The sequence below is a fragment of the Mastigoproctus giganteus genome, chromosome 11 (genome assembly GCF_048544385.1).
Source record: "Mastigoproctus giganteus isolate SK-2022 chromosome 11, ASM4854438v1, whole genome shotgun sequence".
Taxonomy (NCBI): Eukaryota; Metazoa; Arthropoda; class Arachnida; order Uropygi; family Thelyphonidae; genus Mastigoproctus; species Mastigoproctus giganteus.
Genome location: NC_143585.1, coordinates 33,843,417 through 33,862,096, shown reverse-complemented (window position 1 = coordinate 33,862,096; position 18,680 = coordinate 33,843,417). Strand labels below are relative to the sequence as shown.

General features: G+C 36.8%; 1 protein-coding gene across 1 annotated transcript in view; it reads right to left on the bottom strand.

The window, feature by feature from the left end:
* Positions 1-421: 421 nt before the first annotated feature.
* LOC150077880 (protein TEX261) overlaps positions 422-18,680 on the bottom strand; it is a 77,313-nt gene continuing 59,054 nt past the window's right edge. The window contains exons 5-6 of the mRNA XM_090384875.1: positions 9,873-9,987; positions 422-858 (exon numbers count right to left, since the gene is read on the bottom strand). Coding sequence (XP_090241001.1) covers positions 740-858; positions 9,873-9,987 — 234 coding nt within the window. The 3' untranslated portion in view covers positions 422-739. The remainder of the gene's footprint in view (positions 859-9,872; positions 9,988-18,680) is intronic.

Sequence of the window (18,680 nt, the reverse complement as noted above, 5' to 3'; positions counted from 1 at the left end):
TTCTTTCTCATCACTGAGAGAGGATAGTGTAGTAGTATCAACAGCTTTGTTAAGGAATGAAAAAAACTTTCTGATTTATATTTATCTGTTTGGAGTCCAAAGAATTATCAAAACAGACACTTTCACTTTTTTTTTAAAATTTACCCGAGTAATTAAAAATTTAAAAAAAGCAAAAATGATTTTATTATTTGTGCATTGATTAAATATTGCCGTGCCATGTAGAAATCAACTGTATTTTATTGTAAAACTAAAAGTCACCAAGTACATTTAAAAGAATGTCCAGATATCCTTGCAGGGTGACAAATAATTTATGATTGAATTCATTAATTTTTTTCATTATTTATTATTTTTTTTTTAATATCAGTTCAACTTATAATATAAATACAAAATGCACAACTAGGTGATGTTTTTCTCTGGCAAAAGTATCTCGAAGTAAAAATTCTTAGTTATTTTATGTAATTTACTTACACATTCACTGCAGCATTCTTTCTTCTTAGTCCTCTGAAAGATGCACAACAAATATTACATTGTTCAATTTACACAATCAAACAAACACTAGCATCTGCAAGTATGGCCTAGATTGGCATATGTCGCTATACTTTGAGTGAGCAGTCAAAAAGAACATTTCTTCTGTTGGTATTGTAATTACAATGCGGTGACCAATAAAAATGTAACACACGGTAACAGGGCAATTCCATTTTTTTTCCCCCAATTCTTTCATTTTTGCCTATAAGGGAAATTAAAACACTTTTTTCACTCGCTGTGGTAAGATACTTTCTTTGGCATAGTTAAAAAAGGATAATAGTCCATAACGCTTGCTACGACGTGAAAAATAATTAGTAACTACATCATTATCCTCTGAAAAAGAAAAAAATGATATATTTCATTTCTGTTACAATATTAACTGTAAATGAGAAATTTTTTCATAGAATTAATGCACACCATAAAAAGGTACCAAAAATTAATCAATATAAATATATTTAGTTAAATAAACTTTTATAAATATCATTTTGATTAAACAACTACTTCCAAATTTATTGATCAAAAATGTAATGTTTTGAGAAAAGAGTACTGTGAGCATAATGTGTGCAAAAATGACAGAAAGGAGAGAAGGGGGGGAAAAGTACAGTTATGCTGTCTTTGGTTAAGAGGCACATTGAATCTAAGCAGTGCATGTAGTTGACATGGGTGGCCAGGGCATTTTTGAGTCAGTCTTGGTATGAAATTAGCAGTAAAAAAAAAAAAAAAAAAAAAAAAAAAGCCAGTAGAGGTGTGTTATAGGCCAAATGACTGTGATGAGAAAACAAACTACCCAGACAAATAGAGTGGCCAGTATATACATCAGAAGATTTTTATAACAGGGGATTTTAACTCTTTTGATATTGACTGGAACTTGTGGTTGGGTCTATCATACAGACTGCAGAGAAGGGGGAACCCCTGGTGCTGTCAGACAACTAACACACAGTATATCCAGAATTTTCTGGATTTGTTCAATGACTGTTTGTTATAACAGCATGCAGTGGTGTATCCAGGATTTTTTGTTAGTGGGTACACTGGAAAAAAAAAAAAGGTGCCAATTGCAATTCACAAAAAAAGCAAATGGCACCTTCACAATATTAGATTTTGGCATTAGGGGGGTACAATGTACCTGTTGACCCAACCCTGGCAATGCCATTTGCCAGCATGTTAGAGAGTCAATGAGAGAAAGCAATACTCTTGATCTTATTAGCAACAGTGACTCTTCATGCACTAGGATTTCCAGATAAAGGAACCACTAAGTGGCAATAATTACAGCGTGATTGGTGCAGGACCAACTTAATGATATAAATATTGTCAAAGGGGAGGTATTTTGCCTTTGTAAAGGTGTGACTACAATGTTTCAGACATTTTTTAAATTCTATCCAGGATGATTAACTGAAGCTGCTACCAACTGCAAATTCTAAATGGGAAGCAGACATGGAAGTAATTGCAGAAGATATTAGGTTTTTATACAATTAAGAGATACTGTTCAAGACAGACCTAAATGGATGTTAGATGAATTGATGAGACTATTGGCAGAGAAGAAAAATACATGGGATGCACATAAAATAAATAGATGTGCGGAAATTTGCCTTTAGCCAGCGGGTGGTTGATTGCTGGAACAAACTTCCATTATCTGTAGTTTAAGCTGTCATCTTCTACAAATAGTTGTAGAAGTTGACAGCTTAAATAAATTCAAGGCAGAACTAGACAAACATATGGAGTTAATGAATGAGGGAAATGGGAAGGTTTTTTTTTTTTTTTTTGGCTGATGTTATATAAGCTTGCTTTCTTGCATCATATGCCTCTGCTAATGCTAAATTATCAGGGATAAAGAAACCTACAGAAGGTATAAAGTAGTCTACAATTAAGTCATAAAGGGGTTAGGTAAGCTAAGGCAGATTAAGAGAAGTCTCTGGTGAAGAAGTCTTTACTTAAGTTAAAACTAGAAGGAAAGGGATGAATCATGAGATATTAATAAATAACTGTCAATGATCCTGCTCAGACTGCTAGGAAACTGAATAGATATTTTTCATATTCATTCATATATGAGCAATTTTTGGAATGGGGATGCCATCAAATTCTAACAGGGAACTAAATGATTTTGTGATAACTGAGAGAAAAGTGGAGGAGAAATTGTTGAAACTAAAGGTAAATAAGGCACCTGTGGTAAATCAGATCCAACCAATTATATTAAGAGGGGCAGCAAAAGAGAGGTTAGCAAACCTTTTACCCTAATGCTGTGAGCATGATTGGATTTAGCGGGGATCCCCATGGAGTGAAGACATGCAAATATCTCCTCAATTCACACAAAAACAAGATCAAAAGGTGAGGTGAGTAATTACAAAGCTGTAAGCTTGGCTTCTGTTCCAGTGAAAATAAAGCACCAGTTAAAGAAGTACTGCAAGACCATCTAGACAAGAATATAGATATACAGCAATCAAAGTCATCTTTTGTAGGTGACCACAATTGTCGCAGACAGTTTATAATTCATCAGTTAATCAGGATTAACTGATGATGTCATCAACTGCAAATTCAAATTTGGAAGCAGATCGGGAAGTAATCATAGAAGGTATTGGGCTTTTTATACCAACTAAGAGATACTGTTCAACCCAAATGGATATCAGATGAACTAATGAGACTATTGGCAGATCAGAAAAATCAGGGAAGAGTTGTTAAGGAGCAATCTTGTCTGATTAATCTGAATGGATACTACTATAATGTAACAAGGAACTAAATGCAAAAAATAAAAAAAAAAATAATTTTGAAATCATATATATATAGATTTCAGGAAAGTTTTTGATACTGTTCCACATGAAAAGCAGAAACTGAAACAGTGTGGCATTAGAGGCAAGTTACTGAGTGATAAAAGACAGAGTGATTATCTCTCGGTCTTCTATCACCTGGAGAATTCCAGAATGTTATTAGTGAAGTTCCCCAGGGTTCAGTGCTGGGCTCAATGTTGTTTTCAATATTTATTAATGATACTGATGAATGTATACCAAGCTTAATATTAAGTTTGCAGATGATACAAAGGTTGGCAGAGTGGTTTAAAATCAGGGCATGCTACCACAACAAGATCCAGAAAAATTAGGCAGATGGGCCAAGAAATGGTAACTGAAGTTTAATATTGACAAATGCAAGGTACTGTATATGGGCAGCATTAATCCCAGAAAAACATAACAACTGTGTGGTACTACAATCAAGTAGTAGAGAACTAAAAAGACACGGTGTGGTAATTGTGCAGCCATACATGAAGTTCTTTGAGCAGTGCAAATGGGCTGCTAGGATAGTTCATGGGATTTTGTCAATGATGTAGAGGAATTTTACCAGAAGGGATAAGAAGGTAATTATCCACCTGTATAAAACAATGGTTAGGCTGTATCTTGGGTACTGCATACAGGTTTGGCAGCCTCATTTCAGGAAATGATGTAGATCTGTTAGAACTGGTGTTATGCCAGTTCCAACAGATCACAAAGAAGAATAATGAGATTAGTGAATCCTGAACAATTTTGATGCCAAATGTATCTTAAAATGCACTTGGCATCAAGCTTCCTGTTTTGTACAGCCTCTTTGCACGCTCTTATTTCACATTTTGTTTTTTCATCTGGATGTAAATTTGCTCATATAGTAATAATAATAGTGGCATGTGATGCAAGAAAGCAATTGTACTTATGTAGCATCATCCAAAAAAAAAAAAAAATTCGCACAACCATTCCCTCTAAATGTTTGTCCAGTTCCTCCTTGAATTTATTTAAGCTATCACATTCCACAAAGACAGATGGAAGTTTGTTCCAGCAATTAACCACCTGCTGGCTAAAGGCAAATTTCTGCACATCTATTCTACAACTGTCTTTCCACAATTTGAATTTATGCCCCTTAAGTTCGTAATCTGAGAAAGTGAAAGAATCCCATCAGAATTCAGCATGCTCAACCCATTCAAATCCTTATACACCTCAATCAGAACACTTCGCAGGTGCCTAGTCTCTAGCCACTGCAATTTTCAGAACTTAAGCCTCTCTTAGTAAGAGGATCCCTACATTCACCTCACCAATCTTGTTGCCCTTCTCTGTACACGCTCAAGCAAATCTTGATATCCAACCAATTCCAAAAAATGGTGACATCTCTCCCTTTCAACACACTTCCCTCAACTCTTTCCAAGGTATTTTATATTATCTTGAGACTATTCATCTGAACAGTGATCACCAATATGGATTACATCAGTGTCGATCCACTTCAAAATATAACCAGTATATTACTGTCTTACTAATGATATCTTGGCTAATGTTACTCATCTTTCAAAAAAATTCCACAGGAAAAGTTAAAAGTAACTCAGTTACAACATTTCTAAGGCTTTTGATCATGTTTGACATAAAATTCAGGAAAACTGTTGACTTTTTAGGATTAGAGAAGAAGAAATGATTTTACTTATTATTCATTTTATTTATTTATTTATTTTTTGGATGTTGATATATTAAAACTTACATTTCAACCTAGATATTATTCTAAAAATATTTATTGGAGATATGTAACCCCAAGGGAAGCAGCACTGGGTAACATTTCTGAATTTAGACTTTTTAAATGCTAAACTAATAATGCACTTTAGAACTGTTTCATAATATATTTCTGATTCCCTTTACTTCCTCAGTATTTCTTTTTCAATTTAGTTTTCTTTAAGGAATAGAATTTTATTCTGAACCCAAGCAATGTTCCTACAAGGTCATTTTCTATCTTGATATGATTATTGTGGTCCCTGTGCTTCCAGCTACAGACAAAGAAGCCTTCAGTTTCAAATAAGTTGCTGATGTTGTAATCACATATAAGTTATTGGTACACTATTTATTTTCGAGGACACATTCATTGTAAAAATACTGTTTTCTTAGGAGATTGTTTGTTGTTTGGTTTTAAGGATCATTAGCAACTAAGGCCATATTGCTCGAGAGATTTTTTTTTTTTTTTTTACGTAAATCCCAAACACGAGAGGTATTATTACGTATAGTACTTAGTACCGTGCTTGGGTTGGAGGTTGAGAAGACAAAAGAAGATATTTGATGATATTGGACTTGAACTTCTGTAGACTGTAGAAAATATGTATGAAGGAAGGTTGTTCCAGAAAACGGCAGTTGAATGAATAAAGGAGGAAGATGAAAATTTGGTTCTGTGAGTTTGAAGTTGGACAGTAAATGGATGTTGGCTGTGGCTGCATGTGTTTGGACTATTTTGAAGGAGAGAGAGGGAATTATAGAAGCCAATTCAGAACAGTGCCCATGGAAATATCTGTAGAAGAGGCATGCAGCAGAAACAGTATTCTATGAGACAGTGAGTAGAGAGACTCTATTAGAGATAAATCATTAATTAACCTAATTGCCCTCTTCTGAATGGAATCAAGAAGCCTGAGAGAGGTTTTGGGGACACCACTCCAAATGTGGGAACAATATTCCATGGTAGGGCGGATTGGCGATTTATACAGAGTAAGCAGCTGTTTGGAAGAAAAGTAATGCCGAGAGCAAAATTGAAAACCAAGTTTTTTAGATGCAAAGGGAGCAATATTTCTAATGTGCTTGCGCCAAGAGAGAGATTAGAAGTCAGGGTAATCCCCAAAAGAGATATATCATTTTGCCTAGAAATCGGAGTGTCACCAAAGATAAGCATAGCAGCAGAAGAATCCTTTTTGCGAGATATAAGACAAGACTGAGTTTTAGAAGGATTGAAACCAACTAAGTAGTCTTTGCCCCACTGGAAAATTACCTGAAGATCAGCATTTAAGGAATTGGTAGCAGATTTTCGATAAGTTGAAGCTGATTGAGCAGGGCAAGTTTTCTCAAAATGGAAAGTGGAAAGTGGAATGCAATGTGTTATTATCAGCAAAACTATGGTTAGGATTTCCAGTCAATGGAAGAAGGTCATTAATATACAAGAGGAAAAGAGTGGGGGATAGAACTGAACCTTGGGGAACACCAGCATTAGTGGCGAAGTTAGAGGACAGAGAGCCATCTACCATCACCCTCAGTGAGCGATCAGAGAGAAAACTGGATAACCAATTACAAAAAACCATTGGAAAACCATAAGATGGAAGTCTGTTTAGAAGACCTTTATGCCAAACATGATCAAAAGACTTTGAGATGTCAAGAGCAACTACTTGTGTTTCACTGAACCTTTCCATTGAATTAGTCCATAAATGGGTAACATAAGCCAGAATATCACCAGTGGATTCACACTGGCAGAATCCATACTGGTGATTGTTCATCAGGCGGAAGGTTTCTAGGTAGTTTAAGAGATGGCGGTTAATTTATTTCTCCATTACTTTAGAAAGAGTAGAAGTAATTGCAATGGGATGATAATTGGATGAGAGGGATTTGTTACCCTTTTTAGGAACTGGCTGGATATGAGCAAATTTCCAAGCAGAAGGAAAAACACCTTTGGAATAAGAAAGTGAAAAAAGGCAGCAAAGAATAGGAGTAAGTTCAGGAGCACAGGTTTTGAGAAATACCATCGGGATCTGGAGCTTTCTTTGCATCAAGATTCGTCAAAATCCTTCTGACATCCTTTTGAAGGGAAGACCACAGGAGGCATTGAATGGAGTGTGTTGGGAATGGTGGGAGGTGTTTTACCAAGATCATTAATACATGAGCTGGAAGAAAAATGAGATGCTAGCAGGTCAGCTTTATCCTTGGCTCAAGTGAAAACAGAACCATCTGGTTTGGACAGAGGTGGGAGCAGAGATGGGCAAAAGTTGCGGCCAATAGCTTTGGCAAGAGACCAGAATGTTTGGCTACCATTAGGGCAAGAAGCAAGTTTTCTACTCTTAGCCTAGTCAAACTCTAGTTTGGACTGATTAATAACTGTTTTACAATTGTTGCGAGCTTTGGTGTAGGCAGAGAACGAAACTGAAGAATTAGAAACAAGCCAATTACGATATGCAACGTTCTTCTCTTGAACAGCCTTAGCACATTTATTGGAAAACCAAGGTTTAGATAAAGGACGAGATTTTAAAGTGGAGTGTTTGGATTAAAGGATTCCATTCCTGCAAGAATAATTGCACTGACATGATCTGAGCAAACGTTGACATCAGAAGTTTTGAAACAGTAATCCAACAAAGAAAAAGAAATCTCGCAGCTCATCCCATTTTACATTCTTGTAATGCCAAACAACACGAGGTTGGGAATAGCTATGAGATAAAGGCTTCATTGGAGAAGAGACAATCACCATGTTGTCAACTGAAGTGCCTAAAAGAACTCTCACTTCAAACCGTGTACTTAGAAGGGTTGTTTGTGAGAAACAGATCAAGCGTGTTGGCTGTATGATTAGGATTGTCCGGTATCCTTGCAGGTAAATGAACAATCTGTGCAAGGTCATTAGTAATTGCAAAAGCCTCAGCATCTCGACCAGCTGGGTCGGTGTGACTAGAAAACGGAAGCCAGCTAGAGTTGTGAACATTAAAATCACCAAGAAAAATTACGTCACTGTTAGAAAAGTTTGTCGTGAGAAAGTCAAGTTGCAAAGAGAGGAAGTCAAAGAGCTCCAAGTGATTAGTGGAGTTGGGAGAACGGTAGAGACAACAGATGAATTTGACACAATAAAGTATATAGATTTTAAGCCAGAGAACATCGAAGAGAGGAGATTCCAAATTACCAAGTCTCTGACAGGGAATATCAGAATGGACATATGCACAAGTACTACCTTTGAGGTGAAAGGAATCATACAGCGAATAATTTGGGCATCTGAGATAAGCAGTAATTGAATCAACCGATAACTGAGATTCTGTCAGAAAAAGTACATGGGGTTTGGCAGACTGCAAGTGGAAATGGACATCGTTGAGATTAGAACTGAGACCACATATATTTGTGAAATGAATCAGGAAGTGTTTGGGAGGTTTAGATCTTTTTGCAGATAAGCTTGCTCTATTAGTTTGACAATTCATGGTATATTCAGTAAGAAAAAGTGGGTGGGACATGCTGTATGATGTAATGCAATTTTTGGATATGGCGTACACACGGTAAGAATATACCCAGATCCTTGATATAACATGGCCTCGACAATGTCCCCCACATACATACTACTCGGACTCCTTCCTGTCACTATCTGGCAGAGTAGAGGTAACAAGATTATACACTAGCTGATCCGGAAGCCTCCTAGAGAGTCACCAATAGGTTCGGTCCGGTGTACTAACTAGCAGCCAGCCTGCGAACACTGTTTTGGAGCTGTATCCTCGATATGTAAGGAATAATGGATCTCGCCATGATGATCATCATAACCTCAAAAGTCATCAATCGTACTGCATGATGGAAGAGATGGGGGAAGGGTTGACCGGAACTTAGCTCTAGAGGCTAAACATGGGTACCACCACTTCAAGCTTCCAATAAGCACAGTGGTGGTATTACACCGGTTGATGAGAGTCACCTACCGCAGAGTACTGCCTGGTAAGATTGAGGGGCGGCATCCCTCCATGTGGGGTGTGGGTGCCACACCTCGACCCCTGCATGGAGGTTATATCCAGGATTACTAACAGTCCCACCATCGTGAAGGTGTAAGCAGAGGATTTAGCTGTCACAGATTGTCCGGACTTAGCCGAAATTGGGTCCACTTGGCTTGAGTGTCACCCGAATATCAGTTCCATCAGCGTTTTAGACTCCCAGGTAGCAAGTACAGCTTGTCTGGCACATCTGAGAGAATGTCTGTGACAACGTCAAGGATATGCGGTGGTCATTCCCTGACCTTTCTGCATCCTCCGTATTTGGTGGTCATGGGCTCGAACCCCGGTCTAATCTAGAAGTGTGTGCTACGCACTGCTGCTCCTGCCCACCTGGCTACGGAGGCACCTTAGGAGATTGTAAATTAAATTTAACTTTTTCCATTAAAAGTTTGTTTCATAGCTATTTTGTTTTTGGATCGACTCAGCACACTAAAAACACTTGCGTATGTGGTGTGTTTAAAACATATGCACTTTTGTTTCATTTTCTCATTATATGAATCTTTCATTGACCTTAGCAACTGGCATATTTAATTACACTTCAAAATTTTGAGATGGACTTTGGAGTTTTTTTTTTTTTTTTTTGGCAAACGGTCAGAGAAGATCCTCTAGACAGCCTTTAAATTCCACACACATCACTTACCAACAAAACAATTCAGAAAGACAGGAATTACAATGCAAAATAAATAACTGTCTTTATCAATGCTATTGCTGTGTTTTCATGTGTACCTTGTAAATTTCACAAAATAAAATTTAGGAGACAATACTTTCTGATTAACCTTTATACATATAAAATTTTCAAAATGTACAAAAAAAAAAAAAAAAAAATTGCTGTAAAGGGTTGTTTCAATCAATTCATATAAACCGATAAAGGAATACTAACCTGACATGAGTGGCCTGCTTTCTGCTACTGTTGGTAGAATATTTTCATTAGCAGACAGAGACACAAAAAATGCAAAAGGCACAATCCACAGGCATAAAGTGAAGTATGCCAAAACCTAAAAGAGGGAAATATATTATTCAGGTAGTTTACAGTAAGGTTGGACAATGTAATATATCATCTACATACATATTAATGGTTTATCTCTCTAATTATATATAGAAATACATAGCAAGAGATACGAAAATATTCCATCAAGAGAAGAAAAATATTTTTTGAGGTTCTGACTCCTGAGAGTTTCATGGATTTTTTAATTCATATGTACATCTAGATTTTTTTTATTTGTAATTGACATAACTACAGAGATTAAAATTTATTTTTTCTTTTTTCATACTAAGCTATTTGAAATTACAGTACAAGTGGAAGATACATTATCAGTCTCTTCAGATTATGGCTGAATTACTGGTCTATAATTCAATCATTACCAGATCAAATTAGTATTAGCAGCAGAAAATGATGCAAGGAAGCAAGCTTAAAGTATCAGCAGAAAAAAAAAAAAATTAAAAAGTCTAATCCTCATAAATTTATTCAAACTACCCACTTCTACAGTGCCAGATGAATGTTTGCTCCAACAATCAATTACTCTTTAGACAAAAGAAAATTTCTATACATCTATTTGCAACCATCCTTCTTAAATATAAATTTATGTCCCTTTTTGTGTGGTATGTTACCATCCAAGAAGTAAGGATGGCATCAACATTTAGTTTACTCAATATATTTAAAGATCTTCAATCAGAACTCTATACAGGTACCTAGTTTCCCAGATGCTTAAGTCTTTCTTGGTAAGAGTACCCTTTTGTGTCCCTGACTAATCTTATTACTTTTCGCTGCATCCAATTTAACAGATCTACACCCTTCCTAAAGTTAGGCTTTCAGACATGTATTAAGGTGTAGCCTAGACACTGCCTTATTTGGAGTGAATAGATGGGTGAAATGGGTAGGGGTTCTTTTTTTTTGGCTGATGCTATATAAGCTTGCTTCCTTGCAGCATATGCTTCTACAATGGTATAATTGTCTTCTTGTCCCTGCTGGCAAAATCCCAGTATATTATTGACAGAACCTCAAGAGCTGTCCTAGTATCCTGTCTACACTACTCAAAGAATTTCATGTCAAATGCCACAAGTGCTCCTAGTTCTTTTTTGTCCTCCACTATTTTGAGTGCAGTAGCATCCAATACATTATTCTGTGATTACTACTATCTATACGCAGCAGCTTGCAATTAGCAATGTTAAACCTCACTTGCCACTCTTCAACCACCTGCCCAATTTCTCTAGGTTTTGTTGCAGTATTATACCCTAATTCCTAACATTAATTACCCAGAAAACCTTCGTGTCATCAGCAAACTTAGATATTAAGCTTGATAAGCCTTCATAAAAACTGGTAATAAACACTGAAAACAGTAAGAGGCCCAGCACTGAACACTGAGGGAATCCACTAATAATATTAGTCCAAGAAGATTGGCGCACATTTATAGTTAACCTTTGTCTTCTTCTACCACTCAACTGTTCCTTTATTAATAGCAATAACTTGCATCTAATACCACTCTGCTTCAATTCGTATAGTAGTCTTTCTTGTGTAATAGTGTCAAAAATAAACTGAAATCTAAGGATGGACACTCCTACTTACGTACAAAGCTTCTCCAAATTAATAAAAATACCGTATATTGAAAATATATATCGACAATTTTGAGCCATGCACGTGAAGTACCAAAATCAGCTGCTGTGTACAGTGGACCGCCCCTTTACAATATTAATCCGTTCCACAGATACCATCGTATTGTGAAAATATCAATGTAAACCCAATAATACATTGTTTTTTTTTTTGGCAATTCGTTCCAAGACCTCAGAAGTTGAAAGTTTCGCTATATAACTAAGCTATTTATCTCTCTAAAAGGTCATTTTTATAATGGAAATTGTATTAGTTTTATATAAATTTATGTCAAATGAGCACAACACAAAAATCACTTTTAACTAAAGGATGCAAAAACAAAACATGCAGCCAACATGTTTACATATGCTGCTACTGGCTGAGAGGAAGGACAATGTGGTCCAGTCGGACAATTGTAAGCCCATCATAAAGTGAAATAAGTAAGCGCAGGTTAACATATTCACTAGAATCAGCTGCTTTATAGAATTTCAAAAAACCAATGAAATGATTAAAATGCACTATACTTTCATCGTTATCATATGTTCGGTTATAAGAATCAATTTTGAATACCTTTGTGATATTTTTCTAAAGCATATTTTTGGAGGTCACTACCATAAAACAATTTGTAGTTTCCAGTTTATTGGGATTTTATTTTAGTGCAATCTATTATAAATGGGTAGTAAACTTGTTCTTATTGCATTTGCGATAACTCCGATAGCTGGAATTCTGTGGGTTTTTACATTATTATGATGAAATGTAATGTAAAACACATGACAGTAAGACTAAAGAAATGGCCCTCAGCCCCAGCGGCTTTCACTCCCCCTCTTACAGCAGCGAGAGGATCAGAGTGGAAGCAGAGGGGTGCTAAGAATCTCTGGGTACGACCAGGCTGCCATGCATGGAAACTGAACCTAGCCTGTTACAATGTAAGATCGCTCATTGGTGAAGACAGGATATTAGAGCTGGAAAAGGAATTAGAAAATGTGAATTGGAATATCGTCGGTTTGGTAAGTGGAAATCTGCTGTACACCAATGGAAACATTGAAAGGAGTGAAGGCGGAGTTGGCTTTCTGGTCCATAAAGATATAAAAAACAACATTTTGGAATTCAAAAGTACATCACCACGGGTGTCAAGACTACTACTCAGGATTTCTAAGAGGTATAAGCTGAAGGTTATAATGATTTATGCACCAACATCGAGCCACGAGGATGAAGAGGTTGAAGAAATGTACACTGAAATTGAGAGTCTTCTAAATGAACAGAAAACTCACTACACTATCTTTATGGGCGACTTCAATGCTAAGATTGGAAAGAGACAAAACAGCACAGAAAGGGGAACTATAGGAAATTTTGGAATTGGTGAAAGAAATGAAAGAGGTGAAAGACTTGTGATATTTTTGTAGAATCTTGAGGAATGTCAGTAATGAACATTACTGACATAAAGGTGAACCGAAAGTGGACATGGAAAAACCCAAATGGATTAACAACTAATGAAATTGACTTCATCATCACTAACAGAAGATATATCATGAATGATGTTACTGTCCTGAACAAGGTAAATGTTGGAAGTGATCACAGAATGGTTGTTGTTGTTATTTGGTTTTTAGGAGCATTAGCAACCAAGGCCATATTGCTCAGGGGATATGCGGTAGTCATTCCATGACCTTTCCGCATCCTCCGTATTTGGTGGTCACAGACTCAAATCCTGGTCTAATCAAGAAGCATGTGCTACGCACTACTGCTCCTGCCCACCTGACTATGGAGGGGTCTTACAGAATGGTAAGATGCACACTTGATATAGATGTAAGAAAAGAAAGGTAAATACTGACTCGAGTAAATAATACAAAGGTCTTTGAGATAACAGAAGAGGAGAAAAAGCAGTATGTACTGGAACTTAAGAACAAGTTTGAGCTTCTGCAGACTGCTCAGGACCAAGATATTGACGAGGAATATTATAACTTTCTGAAAGTGATAAAATCCAAGAAACCTATAGGTAAAAAGAAATCCAAAGAAGAAAAAAATCAGTCAAGAAACACTTGTCGTGATGAACCGAAGACGACAAATGAAGAGCAAGAAAAACACTGACAGGGAGAAAATTGAGTATACTGAGTCATGCAAAGCCATTAGAAAGAGACTCAGAGAGGACATAAGAAAATTTAACACAAGAAAAATAGAACAAGCATTAAGGGAAAACAAAGGATTTAAATCAGCAGCAGAGAAGGCATAATTCAAATAGCAGAAGACTACTATAAAGAGTTATACAAGGAGCGATGGAATGATGTCAGCAGTGGGGAAGATGGATCACAAATTAGTAACACATACAACATACCTGATATTCTTCCTGATGAGGTAGAACATGCATTGAAGAAAATGAAGAATCAGAAAACCGTGGGGGAAGATGAAGTTGCTGTAGAGTTGTTAAAATTGGGAGGAAGAGCCATGATGCAAAAACTGGCAAGACTCTTCACAAAATGCATTAGAAAAGGCGTGATGCCTAAAGAGTGGAATAATGCAATCATAGTTTTGCTGATTAAGAAATGAGATAAATCAGAAATTGGAAATTATAGACCAATTAGCTTGTTATCCCACATCTACTGTTCACAAGGGTCATTACTAACAGATTAGAAAGAATACTTGATGAGAATCAACCAAAACAGCAAGCTGGCTTTAGGACAGGATTCTCAACTATGGATCACCTTCACATAATGTCACAGCTAATGGAGAAAGCAAATGAATATAAAACACCATTATGCCTGGCATTTGTGGATTATGAAAAGGCATTTGACTCCATACAGCATAAGGTAATGTTTCGGGCACTGGAAAGACAAGGCATAGATACCCCATATATTATGATTTTGAAGAAAATATATGAGAATGCTACTTCCTTTATTAGACTAGACAAAGACAGTAGTAAATTTAAAATTGAGAAAGGAGTTCGACAAGGAGACACAATATCTCCGAAGGTCTTTACTGCTGCCCTTGAGGAAGCTTTCAGAACATTAGACTGGTCGCAAAAAGGAGTCAATGTGAATGCAGAGTACCTAAACCATTTACGATTTGCATTGTGGTCATAAGCCACGATACCAAAGAATTAGAAGAAAATCTGAATCAGTTATGTAGAGTTAGAAAGGATTTTGGACTAAAGTTGATTATGGCTAAAACAAAAGTAATGATGAACAAGTATGCCACAGAAAGGGATATAATGATTGAAGGAGCAGTAATTGAAAAGATGGAGTCATATACTTATCTGGGACAAGTCATTAGCTGTAATAATGATAAATGGCTGGAAGTCAAGAGAAGAATAAATTTTGGATGGATAGCATTCAGGAAATATAGCCACATACTGAGGAGCAATATCCCAATTTGTCTGAAATGTAAAATAATGAACCAATGTATACTTCCCACCATGACTTATGGAAGTGAAACTTGGGCACTCAACAAAAGAATAGAAGAGAAGCTGAGAACTACACAGCGAAGAATGGAACAGATTATATTGGGAATCAGACTGTTAGATAAGAAGAGAAACACATGGATTACGCAGCAAACTCAAGTAAAGGACATTCTTACCAAAGCTAAAGAACTCAAATGGTCTTGGGCAGGACACATAGCTCAAAGACATGATGACAGATGGACTAAGAAAATAACAAAATGGTACCCACTAAGAGAAAACCTGGAGGACAACAGAGATGGATAGATGAAATTCATTAGTTTGTGGGTAGTAAATGGATGGCCACTGCACAAAACAGAAGGAACTGGAAAGTTGTTGGGGGGGGCCTTCATCCTGCAGTGGATTGAAAATGGCTGATGATGATGATGAAATGTCTTCCTCTTTGCTGATCTCTTCAATCATATAAAAAACAAATAAATTTTCAGAATCTTCTCTTCATTTCTATTTTTTAAGCTTTGTAAACTTGTTACTCCATATCTCACTTGCATGTATCATGCACCTCCGTAGCCAGGTGGGAAGGAGCAGCAGTGCATAGCACATGCTTCTTGATTAGACTGGGGTTCGAGCCCGTCACCACCAAATACGGAGGATGCGGAAAGGTCAGGGAATGACCACTGCATATCCCGGAGCAATATGGCCTTAGTTGCTAATGCTCCTAAAAACCAAATAACAAACAGCATGTATCATGTTAGTCGCAATTTGTGCATGCTGTGTTCTTTGTTATTGATTTCTTATCTTTTTTACTGTTGTGAATTGTAAAATGCTGTAAACAATACTGTACATATGGCCTGGTGAAGTTTGTTGGGGGTCATAATCTCGGTGAGTTGTACTGTACTATACGATACATGTATTTAGTATCTACAAGATTGAAGCTAGACTTATGTACAAAATGGACTTATGCAAATAAGAAAAAAAAAAAAAAAATTAAGTATATAAGTCGAGGAGCACCCGCATAGGATGTTAAAATCATTTTTTGCATTTAGTTCATTAGTTACTTCGTCATAGTAGATAATCAGATTGGTCGGATAAGATCTCCCTATGCTGGGATTATTGTATAATTGTATTTCTGTGAAGATGGTCCTGCTTTATTTCTTTAACCATCGATACCATTACTTTACCTGGAACAGAAGTCAAGCTTACCAGCATGTAATTATTCATTTTGCCTTTTGATTCCACTTTGTGAATGGGTGGGGGAACATTTGCATCTGTAATCTGCAGCCCTTGACTTCAAGAACACTCTCAAAATGATGTATGAGGGTTTTCTTACCTCTTTTCTTGATTCTTTTAATATAATTGGAGAGATCCATCATGCCTAGATTCCTCATTCACTTTTACCTTCAACAATTTCTTCAAAGTTACCACAAAATCATTTAGACCCCAGTTATAACCTGGTATACTTCTAGTATTCCCACCCCTAAAAAACCTTCATGCTTGAATGTAGAGGCAAAACATTTATTCAGTTTGTCAGCAATCTGAACAAGATCACTAACTATTATACCATTCATATCTAATGGACCAGTGTGGTTCATCCCTTTCCTTCTAATGTTAACATAAGCAAAGAATTCTTTGCTATTTTTCTTCACATTTTTAGCCAGACTTCTCATAATCTTACTTAGCTTGACTAACTTCTTTATTGAGTTGATTACAGAATAGTTTGTACTTACTGTAAGTTTGTGTATTGTGATAATTTATAATCGTTCCATCCACTTTTCTTCTCTGCCACTAGTCTTATCAGTTCGTCTGACATCCTTGGTCTAAAACTTGAACAATATACATGGTGTTGATAAATTATTCACCTGATTATGAAGTTTAATTAAAATTTTATTGTAACAGATACTGTAAAAGCATGCAGAATGTCAAGATGGTAACTGATTTCATTCCATGTGTTTTGAAGCATCTCTTGAGAAATAGAAGTCATCGCCAGTTCAATCCGGTCTTTTAACTCTGCGACATTAACTTTTTTGCATACACCTTGTCGTTTACGTAGCCCCACACAAAGAAATCCACAGGTGTGATATCCGAGGAATAAGGAGGCCAAGGAATGGGATCATTCTGGCTGATCTATCAGATAGGAAATCATGCACATGCAAGCTCCAGAGTGGTAGTACCACTTGGAGCTTGCATGTATACCCTGCACTAGTACACCATCTTGGTAACAGAACACATGTGGCTCCATATCTTCCAGCTGAAGTGCAGCATACAATTTGAGCATATCTAGGTAATTTTCAGGGTTCGTGGTGTTTTTGTGGAAGAAAAATGGCCCAATAACCTGGCTGAAGGAGAGTGCACACAACACATTTACCTTTGGACTATCACATTTGTGTTAATTTTTTTTTTTTTTTTTTTATGTAAACCCCAAACACGACAGGTATTAGAACCTATAGTACTTAGTACCGTGCTTGGGTTGGAGGTTGAGAAGACGAAAGAAGATATTTGTTGACATTGGACTTGAACTTCTGTAGACTGTAATTTTCTGGAAATACGTATGAAGGAAGGCTGTTCCAGAAAATGGCAGTTGAATGAATAAACAAGGAAGATGAAAAGTTGGTTCTGTGAGTTTGAAGTTGGACAGTAAATGGATGTTGGCTGGGGCGGCATGTGTTCGGACTGTTTTGAAAGAGAGAGCGGGAATTACAGAAACCAATTCAGAAGAACAGTGCCCATGGAAGTATCTGTAGAAGAAGCATGCAGCAGAAACAGTATGTCTATGAGACAGCGAGTGGAGAGACTCTGTTAGAGATGAATCATTAATTAACCAAATTGCCCTCTTCTGAATGGAATCAAGAAGCCTGAGAGAGGTTTTGGGGGCACCACTCCAAATGTGGTAACAATATTCCATGGTCGGGCGGATTTGCGATTTATACAGAGTGAGCAGCTGTTTGGAAGAAAAGTAACGCCGAGAGTAAAAGAGAAAACCAAGTTTTTTAGATGCAGAGAAGCAATATTTCTAATGTGCTTGCGCCAAGAGAGAGAGATTAGAAGTCAGGGTAATCCCCAAAAGAGATATATCATTTTGCCTAGAAATCAGAGTGTCAGTAAAGATAAGCATAGGAGCAGAAGAATCCTTTTTGCGAGATATAAGACAAGACTGAGTTTTAGAAGGATTGAAATCAACTAAGTTGTCTTTGCCCCACTGGAGAATTACCTGAAGATTGGCATTTAAGGAATTGGTAGCAGATTTTCGAGAAGGTGAAGCTGATTGAGCAGGACAAGGTTTCTCAAAATGGAAAGTGGAATGCAATGTACTATCATCGGCAAAACTATGGATACAATGGAAGAAGGTCATTAATATACAAGAGGAAAAGAGTCGGGGATAGAACTGAACCTTGGAGGACGCCACCATTAGTGGAGAAGTTAGAAGACAGACAGCCATCTACCATCACCCTCAGTGAGCGATCAGGGAAAAAAACTGAATAAGCAATTACTAAAAACAGTTGGCAAACCATAAGATGGAAGTTTGTTTAGAAGACCTTTATGCCAAACACGATCAAAAGCCTTTGAGATGTCAAGAGCAACTGCTTGTGTTTCACCAAATTTTTCCATTGAATTTGTCCATAAATGAGTAACATGCCCGAATATCATCGGTGGATCGACACTGATGGAATCCATGCTAGCGATCGTTGATCAGATGGAAAGTTTCTAGGTAGTTTAAGAGT